Source organism: Botryllus schlosseri, chromosome 7, assembly GCF_051294905.1.
Source record: "Botryllus schlosseri isolate E-star chromosome 7, Bs_hap1, whole genome shotgun sequence".
Taxonomy (NCBI): domain Eukaryota; kingdom Metazoa; phylum Chordata; class Ascidiacea; order Stolidobranchia; family Styelidae; genus Botryllus; species Botryllus schlosseri.
Genome location: NC_137242.1, coordinates 3,927,419 through 3,945,484, shown reverse-complemented (window position 1 = coordinate 3,945,484; position 18,066 = coordinate 3,927,419). Strand labels below are relative to the sequence as shown.

Here is an 18,066-nt window from a genome sequence, read left to right as displayed (position 1 = left end):
GTAATCACTGCGGCTCTACTCCCAATTACCCGCTGGCACCATCTAGTGGCACAAAGTAAGTGTGCGTTGAATAATATAAATGTTATTGAATGTTATAGACCAGTTCCAACCGCTTGCGAAGCGATATTTCTGCTACACGCAATAAGATACATCATACTCATTTGTCCGACTACAGGCTAAAGCCTCGAAACCACCCGTATTCCCAAGTACTATAAGGACACTCCTGTCAAGAGCGCTTTCACTTCGAAAAATCAATAAGACAATGTCAAAGCGATACGCCATCATATTTTGTATACATTTTGATATTGACCGTATTGTATGCACCGAGAGATAACGAAATATCCATCAGCAATACGATTAGCGATGTACACCGAGCTTAAAAACCAAGGCACTGCGGCTACTGCTACTACTAGTACAAAAACCGGGGGGAGTATCAGGAAAAAGTTAACCGAACCTGCCTATATCGCGTTGGGACTTATTGTAATTTTTACCATTGGACTTATTATATACGGGAGAACTCTGGTGCAGATTCCAAGGTTAGTGTCACCTGTTCCATTGAGGCACTGTAGATTCTTATATATCATTAACTATGTCGGTTGGTATAAGTGCTGCGTATTGTTGTTGTTGTTGTTCTTATTAAACAAAAAGATTTGGCTATCATGCCGAATATCAGAATGGAGTAAAAAAGGAACTCGCAATGACCATATACAAAATACATCGATATTATTATCCCGGACACGCAGTCGTTGTTTGAATATAGATTGATGGATAGCGACATTATAATACTTTGTTGCGCTGATAGCAGACGATGTTTATAAACGTAAGACCTTGGTGGGGTGTGAAAGCTACCAATGTCTGGCATCATAATAGAAAGAAAGGAGTCGAAATGCCTAAATTATGAAGTCTATTCTTCAAAATTCCACTCCTCACGTGTCCTTGGCCGGATTGCAGAAGACGGGTTGCAGTTTATTCTAAGAGGATGGTGGAGTGCGTGGTGAGATAGCGTATGTGGTATGATCCAAAGCTGCAACAACAATGGGTTGCGGGTTCGAGTCCGACCGAGGACGTCTCCAGAATTCCTACCTAAGTGTTGGAGGTTTATCTAGCCTCCTCCTTGTCACGCGATCCTCGTAAGCGGTGTCTTATCAAAAGCCCAGAAGTGGGCCGTGCTGCAAGTCGGTAAGTATACGACTATACGTAATCAAAAATAAAGAGTATCGGCCTGGTGTAAAATGACCAATGTAGTCGAAACACCGTGAATATCAAACAATCAATAAGAGGGTCGTAGATGAAACGATTCTGTTTGAAATATCAACCTATTCCGGTTGTAGGCTAATTAACAAATTGAGTCGATTCCATAATTATTAGGAGCGCTTGGCCAGGAAGCGGGCTCGTACGATATGACGAGCTATATCTTCCGAGCGAGATAGTGTAATGGTTATGCGTCCGGCTTCTCGATCGGTAGGTAGGTAGGTCGTGGGTTCGATCCCCGGCCGGGTCATACCAAAGACTCGAAAATTGGTATCCGCAGTTATCCTGCTAGGCGCTCAGCAATCACGGATAGCATGGAGGAGAAAAAAAACGGGGGTGCAGACTAGATGACCTCACGGCCGTAGCGCAACTCCGTCGTCAAAGCATCCCGATGGTGCAGGCGAAAAAGAATATCATATCTCTCTCTCTCTTCCCACGCAGTGACAGATTTTGCTATGTTTGGGGCATGTGATATCCATGGGTCCAAATAAGCAGTGCATGTCTGCAAAGCCACTATACTCCAAAAACTAGTATGCCTACTTCGTTATTTGTATATATATGATTGTTTATGAGAGCTCTTTTTGTTAGTAATGATTCTGTTTCTCTCCGCATTCAGATATTATGCCATCGAAATATCGAACAGCTACGGCGAGACGGAGTGGGTGTACATGGAAGAGGGTTTTGATGGTCAAGGAGAAAAGAAGGGAGAGGAGAATCCTCTGTGGGAGCCACCCTGCGTTGCGGAGGACAACTTCGATGATAAAAACAGCAATGGAGACATTGATATAGCTTTTCAATCATATTTGCCTCCATCCACAGAAGCGATCGACTTTACGGAAAGCGATTTCAAGCCGGTTATGCAACCTCCTGCAGCAGAGAAACAGCCCGTCCTGTAGATACGGTTTTCTGTTTAGGTTAGATCCGCTGAGCATAATAGTTTTAGATGATTGCAATACCAAATGTAGTTATAACAGTAGGCTTACTTTTGACTCATTGTGAAAATGAAAAAAATGTTATGAAAAATGAATTATATCTGTGGAGCAGCGTGAATTGGACGAACAGCGACGCAGGCGAAGATAAACCTAGAGGGGTCGCCAACTCAAAACGGATCGCGGGCCACTTTTCAAATTTGATAGAGGCCGCGGGCCGTATGAATTAAATATCGAGATAAAATAGGGCACACAGTTTAACAACCACGTTCATAAAACTTTTCACTAATTACCACAAAAGATATAATATTTTAATAAAAAATTATAAACATAACAAAATATATTATGATCACCACTTTCATTACATTTCGAAATATGAGCTGCGCGCGATAACTGACAACACTTTTCAGCGACTTAAGAATCTATTTGGGGCTAGCTAGACACGGTACTTGCAGGTAAACGATCTCCTTGCAAAGCTCAATATTGTGTGAAAGCCCCAAGTCGGTTTTTAAGCCTCTCGGTCTTGGCAGTGTCTGGGACATTGCATGTCAAGGTCATTGCATATCAACGCAATATGTCCGATTGCCGATTCATATTAGCTAATTCTTTGTCCATGGAATGCTATTACGTATAGGCTACACCATCGCCGAAGCCGTATCAGCTAATGAGGAATAGTGATGTTTGGCACAGGAGAATAGCATATTTTGAACAACAACAACAATATTCTTAAACAGTAATCGATTTCAGCAAGTTTCAAAATGCTTTACCAAGCGTTCTTCCAAAATCTCAAATCAGGCCGCAAAATATGGCGTCGCGGGCCACATGCACCCGCATGTTCATGACCCCCGAGTCCTAGATAGATCTCCGGAATATGGAAACGTGTTTTAATCTGCGTGCGTGCTCAGGATTCGAGACGGTTCAAGGCTGTCGCTTCTCAGAATGTTAGTACAACTAGCGTGTTACGACGTTAACTGTAGCATCGACTTAAATATAGATTTATCAGGGATATCTAGTTATGCCTGCAGCATGCAGATTCGTAGCAGTCCTTGCAACAAGTCGTTGCGACGACCCCTACAATTTTTTTTTATCCGCAACGCATGTTGGACACCACGAATGCCAACTTATTGTGATAATTTGTCGACCATTTTCGTTGCAATAATCAACATGAACAGTGTTTTAAAATTAAGTTTGTGAACATAGTTGCTGCGAGCTAAAACATTCTACTGTTCACGAAGAAAAACAGAAATCAGAGTAGAGAAATTGTGGCGTCATGAATATTGATAACAATGGTAACGTGGTAGTTGAAAATGTCTAGTACATTAAGTCATAACCATAGCAATCACAACATACCACGAGAATTCACCATCCTTGTACTTCCAGCGAAGAGACCAAGGGAGGCCTTTTTTTATGAACAAAAAGCGCTATCCACTGCGCACAGGCACCAGAATCACACCATATGAATCAATGCCTCTTTCCCATGCGAACGCGAACAAAATGATATCCTCTCATCAGTAAACGCGATACAGACATAGTCTATTTAACATAGTCTTCGATCGAATCAAGCTTCGGTACACTCCTTTTCACTAAAATGTATATAATCAGAAGTCGTAATGAAAAAATACTTGTATTTTAACGACAAACTTAACAGAAAGAATAGTACGGTAATTTCACAGCGGTGGAAAAGAATAATCACAAAAAGATCAGAAACAACCTGAAAAGTATGCAATATATGTAGAAAGTCCGCGGGGTGGAGGCACACTAATGATTGACATAGACATTGACACGTGAGAAGCGGAAGCATGACATTGCGGGATTTCAAGGCAAATGGCGAAACTCCACTTCATTTTATCGCAATCTTGTGGTGTTTTAATATGGGGAAATTATTAATAAACTGAACTGAACTCACTTAATGAAAATATACACGGAGGAAGATTTCAAACGATGACATTTCGGCTTGCCGTACACCGGCAACGCAATTGAGGCCATTCGATCTGTCGCGATTGATTGACGTCGATGTGCTCAAGTGTGTTTTTACTATTTCTCAAGCTCATTCAAGTGGCTCTTTTACCAAATAGTTCTCATTTTGAAGGAAAAACTAGGCCTACACTACTTACTTTTTACGTACTCGGAATGCAATACTTCTACTTGCACTTGAGAATAAGCTGACTACGTTAGTGCTACTTCTACTTGAGAACCAACGATGGCTAACTCATGAACTTCTGAGCACAGGCTTCAACTGGAATTCGCCTGAATATATTACGTTATGCCAGCAATTGTTGGCATGCAGATGATGTAAAAAGGCTTCCTTGATATACAGGCGTGTCTAGCCGATGAATTTTGAAGAACAGACCGAGAGCGTTTTCCATGCTGGACTTCTATCAGTTTTTCGCATTTGAAACGCATTGTCAACAAGCATACAATGCTTTCACGGATCGGCATGGTCTGCTATTGAGACCCGAACATCCTTCTGCGCGGTATAGCATAGGACGGCCTATAACCAGCTAGCGCTGCGTCTATTTTGCATTATCCCACGACCGTTGAATTTTCAGACTGTTCCGCAGTCGACTCCATCTTGTCCGCGTAAGTATGCACTGTGACGTCATCCGAGAACGACACGGTTCTGATTCTCTGACGACCGGGTCTTTCTACGACTGTTGCGTCATCGTGAAATACGTCGTCCAGACTTTCGTGAGTCGTTATTTTGTCGTCAAGTTTCGGTTGGTCGCTGACTACGCACCAGGTGCGATTCGCTTCTTCCACCTTTTGCTTTATTTCTCTGGCATATTGCTGCGTCGGTATGAACCTGCGCTGCCTTTTCTTAGCGCTTGCATCTGGAAAAGAATGTTCCCAAATCAGGTTTGCATTATTGGACATCAATGGCGCGTCATTGAATCATAGGCGTCAAGCTGAACGCGGCATCTGGTCGGAAGTGTGGCTATCATTGCTCGATTGTGGAGCAGTATCTCACCGGAACAGTCTTCCAGCATGCCCACATCCAAGTCGAAACAGATTCTACTGAATGATAGCGATCAGGATTACCGGACCAAGAACTAATATACCGACTTCGCCTGCGAACATATGCCACTTCATTTCGATCACCTGTCCTTTTTATGTTACGGGTATGTGACCAGACTTGTACAAACTAAACATTTAGTTAGTTGGTCGTCAAGTAACTAACAGTTTTTTTGAGTAGTTCTAGTTTTAGTTTCTGATTTTGAAAATTGAGTAGTTGTAGTTTTAGTTCTAGTTGCGGATTTTGAAAATTGAGTAGTTCTAGTTCTAGTTTTAGTTGCACACATGAAAAAAATATTAGTTGCCGAACAACTAGTAAACACGTGTCGTGGTTTTGGGCGAATCAAGATGCCGGTGTGCTGTTGAATGACTTGGGAGCCCCTACGTCAGGGCCGGCCAACCCGTGGCCCGCGGGCCACATGTGGCCCGCGAGAAGGTTTTGAGTGGCCCGCGAGGTAATTTCCGAAATTTCTAATATCATAAATGGTTTGCACAGATTGTGAACTTGCAAGGCCAACCAAAAATTTGATTAGTTTGGCCGCTACACTTGAGATGTGATGACTAAAATATCAGTTCCGACGCATTGACAGATCCATCAGCCAGTCACATATTGGTATATATTCGTACACTACAATAAAGCAGAATAATTTGCGATAGATTTATCAAAAGTAAAAATTTTCTGCAAGCTTAGAGAAACATGTTGTCACTCGATTCCTTGTTTTTAATATTGTTACCCTTTTTGTGAAAATGGAAGAACGCCTGATGTATCAGATTGAGTCTAACTATATTCGCGATTACGGGACAAAGTGTCTTTCAACATATGCGACCTTGCGTTTGCGCTCGCAGTAAGATCGTTGACTATGAAGTCTAGGCGCTTGACGCATGTTGGTCGCAGCTTTCGATATCGATATGTCCATGCGCCGAATAGCCCAGTCCTCGCAAACTTAGCCCAGCGATATACGGCAGGCCCGCAATATAGTCAAGTGACAATATTATTGACCTATGAACTTCAAAAATTTTTCGCGCTTCGCGCGGTAAGTGGCCCGCGCAATATTTCGTCAATCGAATGTGGCCCTTTGGCTGAAAAGGTTGGCCAGCCCTGCCCTACGTCACAGATGGGCAACTATTTTCTGAGAATGACAGGCAGAAAATACGTTGGCGAGCTAAGTCAAAATTTGATGGTCAACTAACTAACGTTTTTTTTGAGTAGTTCTAGTCTTAGTTACTGATTTTAAAAATTTACTAGTTTTAGTTCTAGTTCAAATTGCTGATTTTGAAAATCGGCTAGTGATAGTTCTAGTTATAGTTGCGAGTTTTAAAAATTGACTAGCTCTAGTTCTAGTTGCGCTCTTTGAAAATCCAGTAGTTTGTACATGTACAAGTCTGTATGTGACTGTTACTTTACATTCAGTGTGCAATGCGCATTGTGCACGCCTCTTACTTACATGTTCTATGGGTGGGTGTATGATTTAAAGACTAATCCAAGTGGATTTGACACCTTCATATATTTTCATTTTGATGCAACTTTGTGGAGTTTTGAAATAATGAAATTATATACAAAACGCACTGGCAGCAGAATTAGCCCACCACAAAAATGTGCTCCGCAAGATGTCGACATAGGCCCACAGTAAACTTACAAACCAACAGAAACGTTTAGGCATAGGCGAGGCACGCCCAATCGTCCACTGGAATTGTCTGAGTGTGTGAACGTACAGTACAGTTACTAAGTACACTATATCGAAAATTGCATACGAAATACGAATACGCAACATTGCAATGTAGAGCATTGTTCCATCGAATAGAATTAGAGACTCAAACAAAGCGCACTAACATTTTGAATAAACTAAACCACAATACAGAATTCACCTCCTCTTACTTCTCAAGGCAACATTTAGGATGTTGCAATTAATAAAGATTGGCAGTTGACAACACTTTACACAGGAGATGTGATTGGAGTCTCGGTCAATCAAATAATTCTCCAATAATTTGATTCAGGAAGCGCCAGACCAATGTATTGTTGATACAAGGAGGCGTAATATGGGCGTCTCCAATAACGGAAATAGCGGCCTCAATTCGAACAGCATCAGCATTGCATACTTGCTGACACAATATTAGCACAATCTGAAGAGATGTGAAAGAGACACAAAGAAACTAACGCCGCCGCGATTAAATCTCGGCTAATTCAATGCACTTAGCTGCGAGATCAAATCAACGGGACCAAGCCAACTTCTACATTAATATCACGAGCCAGATTTAACAAATATGGGGTAGGCTATGCGTACACTACGTACAGAGGCTCTACCTCTGGGATCTATTAGGAATCAATGTTGTATGTGGAGTGGGGATCTGATATTGAAATGACTACGTCCAGAATCGCGCATAATTGACGAACGCATTATTTGACTGTTACAATCGAAACAAAGCCGAGTCAGTTACTACTGTTTTAGGTCACATTATTGAGAAACAATAATTTTGATAAACTAGAAACGAAGTTGCGCTGGGACATCAAATAAACGAAGTTCGCTATCCGTGTTTCATTAACAAACTTTTCCACTTTTGAATAACAGGTAAAATTATTTGCTTCGTAACAGCCGAAGGCTATCATAGCTCCAAGAATAATGTTACGAGCTAAACGCGCCTGTGGTATGGAACGTTTAAGATCGTAAACAAAGCGTCGACGATAATGCAGCCTGTATGACGCCAGAAAAACATTGCAATAAATGGTCTTACAGAATTTATCGCAAAGGCAGTCTCGATTTTGTTAAAATAGATTAGGTAAAATTCATAATTTTCAAACCTCACCCGTCGTAAACTAAACATTAGTCCCAACACCACACAAATACCGCTTGAATGGCCTTCAGTTGCCTCCAGTTTCACATCGTCAAAGACGCATTCCAACGAATTACTGGGCAAAATGAGTCTACGTTGGGTTTCGATACCGCGCAAATGATTGATCTTGCAAAGTGAAATGCAACTCGTCATAAAGAAAATTACCGACGTCAGTCAAACGTTTAGAAGGAGATAGAATCTCATGCCTGAGATAGCTTCACTGATATTTGAGTTTCATCAGAGAAAAAATGTAACCGCATGCATGATGAGGTTGGCGAATTGATAACGAGCACTTAGCATAATTTTAGGTATTATAATCCTATCACATCTAAATATAATCTGGTATCTTCTCCACATCGAAGTACGTTCCGGTCGATAATAGTTTGCTTGATATTATTGGCGAAAGTGCGGGGTATTCTGATTCCATTCTCTCGGTTGACTTACAACAGAATACAGATTTACAGAATTACACAAATGCTAATTCTGAAATGTCGTACATTACGCATCATGGTCCGTCAGTAAGGTTTAAATTACGTAGTATGTGGTAAGGAAAACACAACACAAAACGATTTGGCGCTTCGATTAAAATCCGAAGGCAACTGCTACACCAGTAGCCATTGAGATATTGCATTTTCATGTCAACTGTTACTATGTTCGAAGGGCGTCGGTGTACAATGTACTGTACATGCAAGTACACTGATTAAATCCTAAATGATGGCCGAGAATACAATACATTTTTAGTCGAAGGGATTCTTGGAGGTACAGAACTTCAATGTACAATTGAACAATTTATTCATATTGAAATAAACCCGAATATATTTAGCTGATGACACTCGTCAGGGGTAATCGTCAGCGACTAGAAAGAGAATTGAAAAGAACATTGTATATCAACATTCATTAATCAACTCAATATGAATATATTAATATTCAATTGTACGTATTTATTTTTTAGCAAAGTGTCACTGCGAGGTATAAGCACCGTATAATTTCAGGGCGCTTGGCAAGAGCGGAAATTAATGTCTAATCAGATATCTTCACAGAATGTATATGCCGCAGGCCTGCTATAGTCTGTTGATATATACTGTTGGTATATACAATGTGTTCCTTCGAAATTGGTGTTGGAAAAGTTTTCCTTTCAGATATAAGAAATGATTTTCAGCAACTGGTCATTTGCGTTACTATAATAATTGATATGATGAAGACATATTTACAAAGACTATACTTGTGCATCTGAATTAGTTTGTACAACCTTGGTATATTGGCAGCTTTGCAAACGTGCATGTCTTCTTTGCTGCACGATTAAACCTGTTGCAGAACTAACGCGATACTGGATTTTTGTTATTGATCATTGGCTGACTCAAAGGTCTATATAGAATGGAGGAGATTGTGAATGCATTGAACTGGCAATAGCAAGACGCAGCATACAACTCTTTTGTAAACGTGACTCATGTGTGTGCGCGCGTTTACACGTGTCATATCACGCGCGCAGTCGCATTCTCAGTGGAAGATGAATCGAGTTCGTAAAACTGCCACACATCGGCTGCACACAAAAACAACCCTGACGCAAACGAGTATGGGTATTCAAACACGGTTACTTTTTAAGTAAACACACAGAGCGCCGCGTCCTTTCATACGCTATGCTTCACGAATAATGGTGGGCCTACGAAATCACAACGTAGCGATTCTAAAGCAGTGGTTCTTAACCCTTCGGAAACCACAATTTTCGCTCAGTTACCCAAACTATTGATTACCGGTGCAAAAAATGAACTATGCATCAACGGAGTGTTGAAAGAAAAAAAACCATTGAATTATGACTTTTACATAAAACGAAAACATTATAATGAGTATAGAATACAGAAGTTGTTCAATGAATATTTAGTGCAAATATATGTCTGATGCTCCCTTTCAGATAACAGTTCAGAAATGCGAGGCTTCACCTTGGAGAGTGTCATCGCATTGTTCGGTCGAAACGCAACAGCGTGATACCAAATGCTTAAATGGCAAACGAATAAATATTGAAGATAGAATTTACATTACAGAAGAACGGGTCTCGATTTCGAACATCAGCCGCCGGTTAAGAACCCCTGTTTTAAAGATTTTTTCTCTGTACAATTGCACGCGCATTAATTGTAATGGTAACAGAGTATGCTAATTGAATCTAATGCGACAACGCTCGGATATATCAAGACTAGAAGACAACTAATCCAATTTGAATCATCAGTTATCTACATGTGCCGAAGACGAAAAGATGGTCTTGTGTATCGCGTAGTACGGTGTGTGTCTTCATCGGATAATAATATAATCTGACGATTGCGCAGATTTACTTATTAATATCGGAATTATATAGTATGCGATAAGCATAATGCCGCAAATTTCTGCTTGAGAAAATCGCAGCGAAATCAGTATACGCTTACCTCTTGCTTTTATACTGGTCTTCGCCACCCATCCTCCGATGCCGTAAAATAATTCCAACATAGTCGAACAAATTTCGTATCAGGTTGTTTGGGTCTGTTAAATCCGCATAAGATCCGCTGCGCGAAAGTACTTCTGCCACTACAAGGCTCTGTTATGAGCGAACCATCTTGTGTCTGCCGTTTTATTCGGCGCTCCAGTCTCTCTCGTGGACACACCATGAGTCACGCCTTCGCTTGACGCTGCTGGGCTCTGTCGGCGTGAATTAGCCTTTTGTTCAACGAGCAACTTGATCTGGCGAAAAACAATGAGGGAGGCTGAAAATATTTTCGATCAACGAAGCTAAATCCTCCCAAGAGCATTGTTTCAGCGACATACGAACGTTATTATCCTTCATAAGTAAGCCAGCGACATAGGATAGGATGCGTTGTTTAGGCATGCTGACTCTTACCCTTTCCGTGTTGATTGTAAACTGTACTGTACATTGTACAATGAATATCGAGTTTTTTTTTTAATTCGATACACGAGGCCGTCGCGGCATATGTATCTCGATGATACCTGCACAGTGCACAACCATATTTTCATACTCCGTACAGGCAGCGTAGACGTAACAAGATTCAACACACCACAGCAACATCAAATCTTTATAACGCATCTCCCGATGAGTCATCTCATTCTACGGTCCAAAGCGCCCACAGCAGGATAACCAACCTACGGTAGGCTACGACCCGCCACAAAGTATTGGGCGTAACCATTCTAGTACTCTAATCCAGTGCTCTTCAACCGGGGTGGTCGTACACCCTAGGGCAGGGCCGGCCAACCCGTGGCCCGCGGGCCACATGTGGCCCGCGAGAAGGTTTTGAGTGGCCCGCGAGGTAATTTCCGAAATTTCTAATATCAAAAATGGATTGCACAGATTGTGAACTTGCAAGGCCAACCAAAAATTAGATGAGTTTGGCCGCAACACTTGAGATGTGATGACTAAAATATCGGTTCCGATGCATTGACAGATCCATCAGCCAGTCACATATTGGTATATCTTCGTACACTACAAAAAGCAGAATAATTTGCGATGGATTTTTCAAAAGTAAAAATTTTTTACAAGCTTGGCGCAACATGTTGTCACTTGATTCCTTGTTTTTAATATTGTTGCCCTTTTTGTGAAAATGGAAGAACGCCTAATGTATCAGATTGAGTCGAACTATATTCGCGAATACGGGACAAAGTGTCGTTCAACATATGCGACCTTGCGTTTGCGCTCGCAGTAAGATCGTTGACTATGAAACCTAGGCACGGAAAGATTGACGCATGTTGGTCGCAGCTTTCGATATCGATATGTCCATGCGCCGAATAGCCCAGTCCTCGCAAACTTAGCCCAGCGATATACGGCAGGCCCGCAATATACTCAAGTGACAATATTATTGACCTATGAACTTCAAAAAAAATTCGCGCTTGGCGTGGTAAGTGGCCCGCGCAATATTTCGTCAATCGAATGTGGCCCTTTGGCTGAAAAGGTTGGCCAGCCCTGCCCTAGGGTGTACCAGAATTTGCAAAGGGTGTACCACTCGGATGGGGTGTACAGGGGTGTACCAGATCCGAATTACAATGAGCCGATGGCTAGCTATCACAAAGGCAGGTTTATGGGTCAGTACAGGTTGACGAACAGGTTAATGAGCAATATGGTATTTCTCCTATTCATTTAGCCGTCGGCAATAGACCAATGGTTCCGTTTGGTGTTGGAAAGTATGCAGTTAACAAACATGTGTTCAGCTATAGCAGGGGTGGGCAATTATTTTATATAATAATAACACGGTTGAAACCGTGGCGGTTAATTAATGAAATAGCTATCTGCCGTCAGGATTCGAAACAATGTTAAATATGATACGTTTTTAACTCTTTTTAAACCCCTATCGCCGTTCTTCTATTAAGACACTAAAACAGTTGTTCTCGAACTTATTTTAGGAACGCCCCGCTTCATGATAGTGAAAATGTTCACGCCCAATCCAACTGATGGTTTAATGCCATGGAAGGTTATAGTTGTTGATGAGGGAATTCTCTAATATCAAATTTGGACAATACACAGAGCAATAACTATACTATGAGCTTGGAGTAAATCGCGCGGGGCGCGAAAAAAAAAATACATTTAACTTCGGCTTCGCGCCTCCCTTCAGATGCTTTCGCGGCCCCCAGTTCGAGAGCCACTGCACTGAAATGTATATGGGATAGTACAAAGCTTGGTCGCTTTGGTCGCTGTATTCCGAGTAGTGTGCAGCTCGAATAGCCTTGATGTTGAGCGAAGTTTGCAGTTTTCCTGAAGTTCACCCTCTCTTGACCGAGAGATTTGTGTTTTTGTCATAATTCAAACCCTTACTTCCACCGACATGATTGGCAAAAACTAAAATGACGGGTCTACCCCTAACTCCAGTATACAAATATTAGTGCGCTAAACCCTCTATGAATTTCAGCTTTCGATTTCCTCTTTTTGACATGAACTTTCATCCTTTATGGGTGATAGATATTAGGTATGATGATGATGATGAGTCATATAGCAGTCGCGAGCACTGATTGACTGGTTTTACCAACTACAGATTTGGAAACGCCTCACGTTACGATTTGAAACTCGTACCGTATAATGCGTAATGTGACAATCGCAATTAAGAAGGTTTGACCTAAACTATGGAAAGAGTGATTTCTTATGGATTTAATTGTTGCTCATACTTTGCCGCAATGCCTTTATTTTGAATCTGGAGTACGCATGAAAGGAATGTAGGAAGCGTAGTCGTGACATATTAATGAACAGGCTTCAAAGCAAACGAATTGCCTGTTTAGTTGATACAGCCTAAATTTTAGTCCACGCATCATCATTAAAAAAGCAGGTTGTATGTTAAGAATTCCAAGCAACCTTTCGCGGGCCGCACAGGATGGCTTCGCGGGCCGCATTTTGCCCGCGGTCCGCACTTTGCCCAGGTCTGAGCTTTAGTCATTTGTCTTTAAGTGATTTTTGAGGAAACCGCCTTGATAGCTCAGACTTCTTCAATCGGTACTTCCTACCCGGCGTTAATAAATACCGCAATGCACATGAATGAAGTGACGTAGCCAGCCAGGGTCGAAACAGCTTCCATGTTGAAATCGAAACCCTTTTGTTTTAAAATGCCGATTTTATATCCTATCTTTCGCCATACATTTGCAATTTAGTATTTTGTTATTAGTGATGCCAATTAGCAACAATAGACTGTGTATAGCGGCACACGATCTGAGGTTACTGACATCTCTTCCAGCCCATGTGCTACTATCGACTGTGTGTGGTGTGAGGCAGGCCTGATACGCAGTAGGCTGGTGCGCCTGCTATCATCGCTGATCTGAGTTACCGCTTCTGCAGCAGTAGCTTTACTTACTTTCTCCCCAATACTGTTAAATTTAGGTTGATTATCGTTTGTAATGTCATGCTGTTTTGGGGCTGACACGAAATAAATTCCAATTTGCGTGACGGGCGGCCTAACAGGCTGCGAATAAACTCTGTGACCAAATACTATTTTATTCAAATCCAATTTTTTTTTACGGCAATAACTCCGCTTCTACTGGTTGGAATAGAATCAAATTTGAAGAACATCATTTTTATAGACAACAGAAAAATTTCACATTTTTCGTTATTTATTTTTATATAATAAATATAAACTTTCTTCTCCCGTAGCCATGCGGCTACTGGTTGGAATTGAACCAAATTTGGTGTGGAGGCTTAAGTTAGGTAACCTAACAATTTTATCAAGTAGCCAGTACGATTTGAGGAAAAAAGTCATTTTTGAAGACCCCTAATGAACAGGGGTGTACGAGTTTTGAGCGAACGTTAAAAGGGTGTACCACGTCGAAAAAGGTTGAAGAGCACTGCTCTAATCCAAGTCTAGCATTGATTATCACGCAGTTGTTCTTTACCAGTTACCAACCTGGCGAACACTAACGATGATCTGCAAGTTTTCGATGAAACCCAATTTTTTTGTTGGTTACGGTAATAAAAGCTACAACATCATTCATCACTGATCTAATACATTGCTAAATAAAATGCTGGTGCATAAAATGAACTGTGCGTTAAGAGCAGTGTCGAAAGAAAAAAAAATAAACGTCTATCATGATTTCAACACAAAACAAAAAAGATTGTAATATTCACTGTAAATCAGTGTAACTTATTCTAGCATATGAGATGAGCGCATGAGCCAGGTGTGTTTCTTGACTTCCAGCGAACCTCTAGGGTGAGCTGGGTTCGGGGAATGTGAAACCCGGTTGAGAACCACAGTTGATAATGATTTGCTTCAATATTTCTGGTAGCGAAGATTAATGTCCCTTGCGACTGATTTCATCAACGAGACTTATCGCTACCGTCAAATAAATGTGACCTATTGTTTGAATCTTGAAAACCCGACTCGCACGGAGAAAAAGAAGGGTTGCTCCATGCTCATTCAGGGAAATGACATCGCCGATGATCAAATATCAACATGTGAAGAAATCATGTTATCGTTACCTACCTTCAAATATGGGGTATGGCGTTAGGAGCGGTGCAAGCATCGAAACCGTATTCGATTCGACCCAACCTACTCACAAGTCTACCCCACAACATATTGTCAGTACTTTTAACGACCGAACTGCACACGATTGCGACGGGATATTCATCACGACCCTTCATCATACCATTCATAGACAAACACGTTCGGTAACGAGCCGAGTCCGATTTTACGCGATTCACGAAAGAGCCGGAACACAAAACTGATCTGATATGTCCATCGGCTTACCATACGCGCATCAAAACAAATAATATTAATAAGTTTGCATGTATTCTAGTCGGACGAAGCACGAATTATTCTTAAAGTTAATAGATGAACTTGGTGCATAATATTGGTACTTGCGTACATCGTATGTTCTATCAGATTTACTAGTAGTGCTAATGGACGTGGAGTTTTGGAAAATTTAAATATGATGACCCCCCCAAAAAAATCCCTTTTCAAAAGTATGGCCTCTTTTCAACCCTCCCGGCTACGCCAACGTACGTGCGCAGAACGAAATCACACAAGTCTTATTCCATTTTGCTGCTTGCTTTGCCTGTCCAGCCCATTAGCCCAAATATCTTTCAGCGCCATCACAGCGCATCAGCCCTCCCGAAACATCACTCATTCGATGTCAGCAGTATATTAGTTATTGTTGCGAAACATGAAAAGTTACGAAACACTCATATATAAATATCTCCATTAACATTTCAACAGAGTCGCAAGGAAATTGCACAAGATCAACTTGATAAGTAGGCTATAATACTTCGTCGTCATATCAAGACTATAGCAAATGGGAAATTGGCCTCAAATTTATATTCCCAGATGATATATATACTTTGCATCTTCTGGGGGCGGCGCACATTGGTCAATAAAGTACGCTGATCGAACAACGTAAGCGCAATTATATGCTGTGAATGCAAATCGGTAATAAACTTCACTTCGCCTATACTGACATAACTGGTGACGCCAATCAAGAGGAGTGCAAAAGTTACACGTATTGTGAAATGTCTCAGATCTTGCAGTAGAATATTAAAAACCAGGAGAATGAACACATTTTCATGTAATTATATGATTGGAGTGGATAGACTAAAAAATTACTGTACTCGGTCAGCACATGGACGATTATGTATGCTTTTTACGGGGAATCCAACATTATCACCAGTCTCATTCGCAAGTTAGTTGGTTGTGTAGCAGAAAAAAAAACAGTGCCATCGTAATCACAATAAAAACTATGCTGCGTAATGTGAATAAAACCGATGCCATAAACCCCAAACAGTCGTTGCTACTAGTAGCGTGGAGATTTGGAGATATCGTCAAAATATATGTTTCAACACATGCCAATAAAGGTACAGAATGCTTGCCGGGCACCGTCAGATTAAGTCTTTACGAAAGAACATCACAAATCCAACCAGACCCGTTGATATCCACGCCGCGACAACGCCAACCAGCAATCATGATAACGACATAAATAATGACGTCACCACAACATGTTATGCTCATCAATTATATCGCCGGGTATACCCTTGTTATGTAGCTCGAGACGAAAGCACATTTCAAAGTCCCTGGGGGTCGACTTGACCGCTCAAATCGCGGAGATAAGGTTGCGTTTCTCAACACGCGGCGCTTGTCACTTTGTTAGTGACCGGCCCTGGCAATTACCGAGAAATTATGGGCGCCGTGACGCGAAAACAAGCCTCATAAGTACACGGCCTGGGACCTATGGCACGTAACATATAGTGATGTAAGGTCACGGCTATTTCTCGGCTTTGCCATACGTGCCGTCAGGCGGTCGGTACCGCTTTGGAAAAGTCTTCAGCTGTATCGACGTGAAAGCGTATTTTTTCACCCCTACATTTTTCCGGGTGTTTTCCAATCGTGTGCCCTCTCTGAAAAATAAAATAAAACGCTGTTCAGATACACGATTCTACCGCTGTGTTTCTTGAACCGGGTGAATCTAAATCTTCTGACCAGCTCAGTCAGAATATCACGACGCATTTTCCAACAATCGAAACTATGGCAATCCACATGTCAACTCGGAATTACGCAAATATGATACCTGCACTAAATCATTAATTTGGCCGTCGTTTTGTGGACTTTCAGAAACATTCTTTTACTTGAAGATTACGTTGAATAGGATTTATTCCTTGTGTCCGTGGACAAATAGTGTATCGATTCAGGAATCCGGCCCGCCAAGTACTTCGTTTTCTATATGAGGCCCGTCGATAGGAGAAGTTGCTTTTTCCGCTGTCTTTGATGCATAGTTCAATTTGTGTACCAGTATTTTAGAGAAATGCATTGTATTTGTAATGCGGCAGATTTTTGTTTTATGAACTCTTGCAGATTATACCAGAGCCACTGAGCTAGGCTAAGGTGAGTGTGTGATTGAAAGATAACTGAAAGTTGTCTGTTTGATTTATCACAATCGTGCAGTGGGATTGATTACAGGCTGAGCTGAACCTTCTGCTGCGTATGTCATTAACCACTTTCCTTTGTTTCACCCCAGGTACCGTGAACATCGCCTATCAACATCTACTCCTCGGGGAACGCGCGGTTGTTGACCGTGAAGAGGCTATGAATAATAATAGGCGTCGTCGATAGCCTGTTTCTCGTGCGTTGTAAGCAGAGGTGGTCGGTAGGTTTATTAAAAAAACCTTTTTTGGATTCCGGTGATCCACTGATCGAATAGTGACTTTGCCAAAGAGAAACGCTGCATACAAAATTTGGCCCAATTCCAATCAGTAGAAACCGACGCAGAGCCAATTGAAATTTTAGGATTTTGTTAAGCGAAAAGTATCCCTACATCACGATACGTCGATACCTGAATATATTTTCGCAAATTGCACCAATTTTTCGCTTCATCAATCACTGCATTACCCGAGACGACTCATCCTGCAATCTCGAATTCACCCATCTCCGATTTACTGCGGAAAGTCTGCGAGCCAACAATTAATCTGCTGTCAAAATTACTTATTGGAGTACTTTACGAACATCATGGTCGTAAGTTTCGACATGTCTAGGAAATTTTTAGTTCCACTTGTAACTGAGTAGATATTGACAGCTTTACTCCCACTTCTACTTGAGTGCCAACGTTGAATACT

General features: G+C 41.4%; 3 protein-coding genes across 4 annotated transcripts in view; 1 reads left to right on the top strand and 2 right to left on the bottom strand.

The window, feature by feature from the left end:
* Nucleotides 1–276: 276 nt before the first annotated feature.
* Nucleotides 277–2,278, top strand: LOC145442615 (uncharacterized). The gene is made up of 2 exons (XM_080320578.1): nucleotides 277–536; nucleotides 1,868–2,278. Exons 1-2 carry the CDS (start codon nucleotides 319–321, stop codon nucleotides 2,145–2,147), a joined length of 498 nt encoding a protein of 165 aa, XP_080176704.1. The 5' UTR covers nucleotides 277–318; the 3' UTR covers nucleotides 2,148–2,278.
* A 1,510-nt stretch (nucleotides 2,279–3,788) lies between these two features.
* On the bottom strand, nucleotides 3,789–10,699 carry LOC145442616 (uncharacterized). The gene is made up of 2 exons (XM_080320579.1): nucleotides 10,436–10,699; nucleotides 3,789–5,011 (listed from the first exon to the last, which is right to left on the bottom strand). The coding sequence occupies exons 1-2, from the start codon at nucleotides 10,494–10,496 to the stop codon at nucleotides 4,704–4,706; spliced, it is 369 nt and encodes a 122-aa protein (XP_080176705.1). The 5' UTR covers nucleotides 10,497–10,699; the 3' UTR covers nucleotides 3,789–4,703.
* A 4,893-nt stretch (nucleotides 10,700–15,592) lies between these two features.
* Nucleotides 15,593–18,066, bottom strand: part of LOC145442606 (inositol polyphosphate-4-phosphatase type I A-like) — a 41,000-nt gene continuing 38,526 nt past the window's right edge. For both annotated transcript variants that reach the window (XM_080320567.1, XM_080320568.1), the window contains one exon: nucleotides 15,593–16,854. In XM_080320567.1, the coding sequence (XP_080176693.1) occupies nucleotides 16,722–16,854 (133 nt within the window). In that variant the 3' untranslated portion in view covers nucleotides 15,593–16,721. The remainder of the gene's footprint in view (nucleotides 16,855–18,066) is intronic.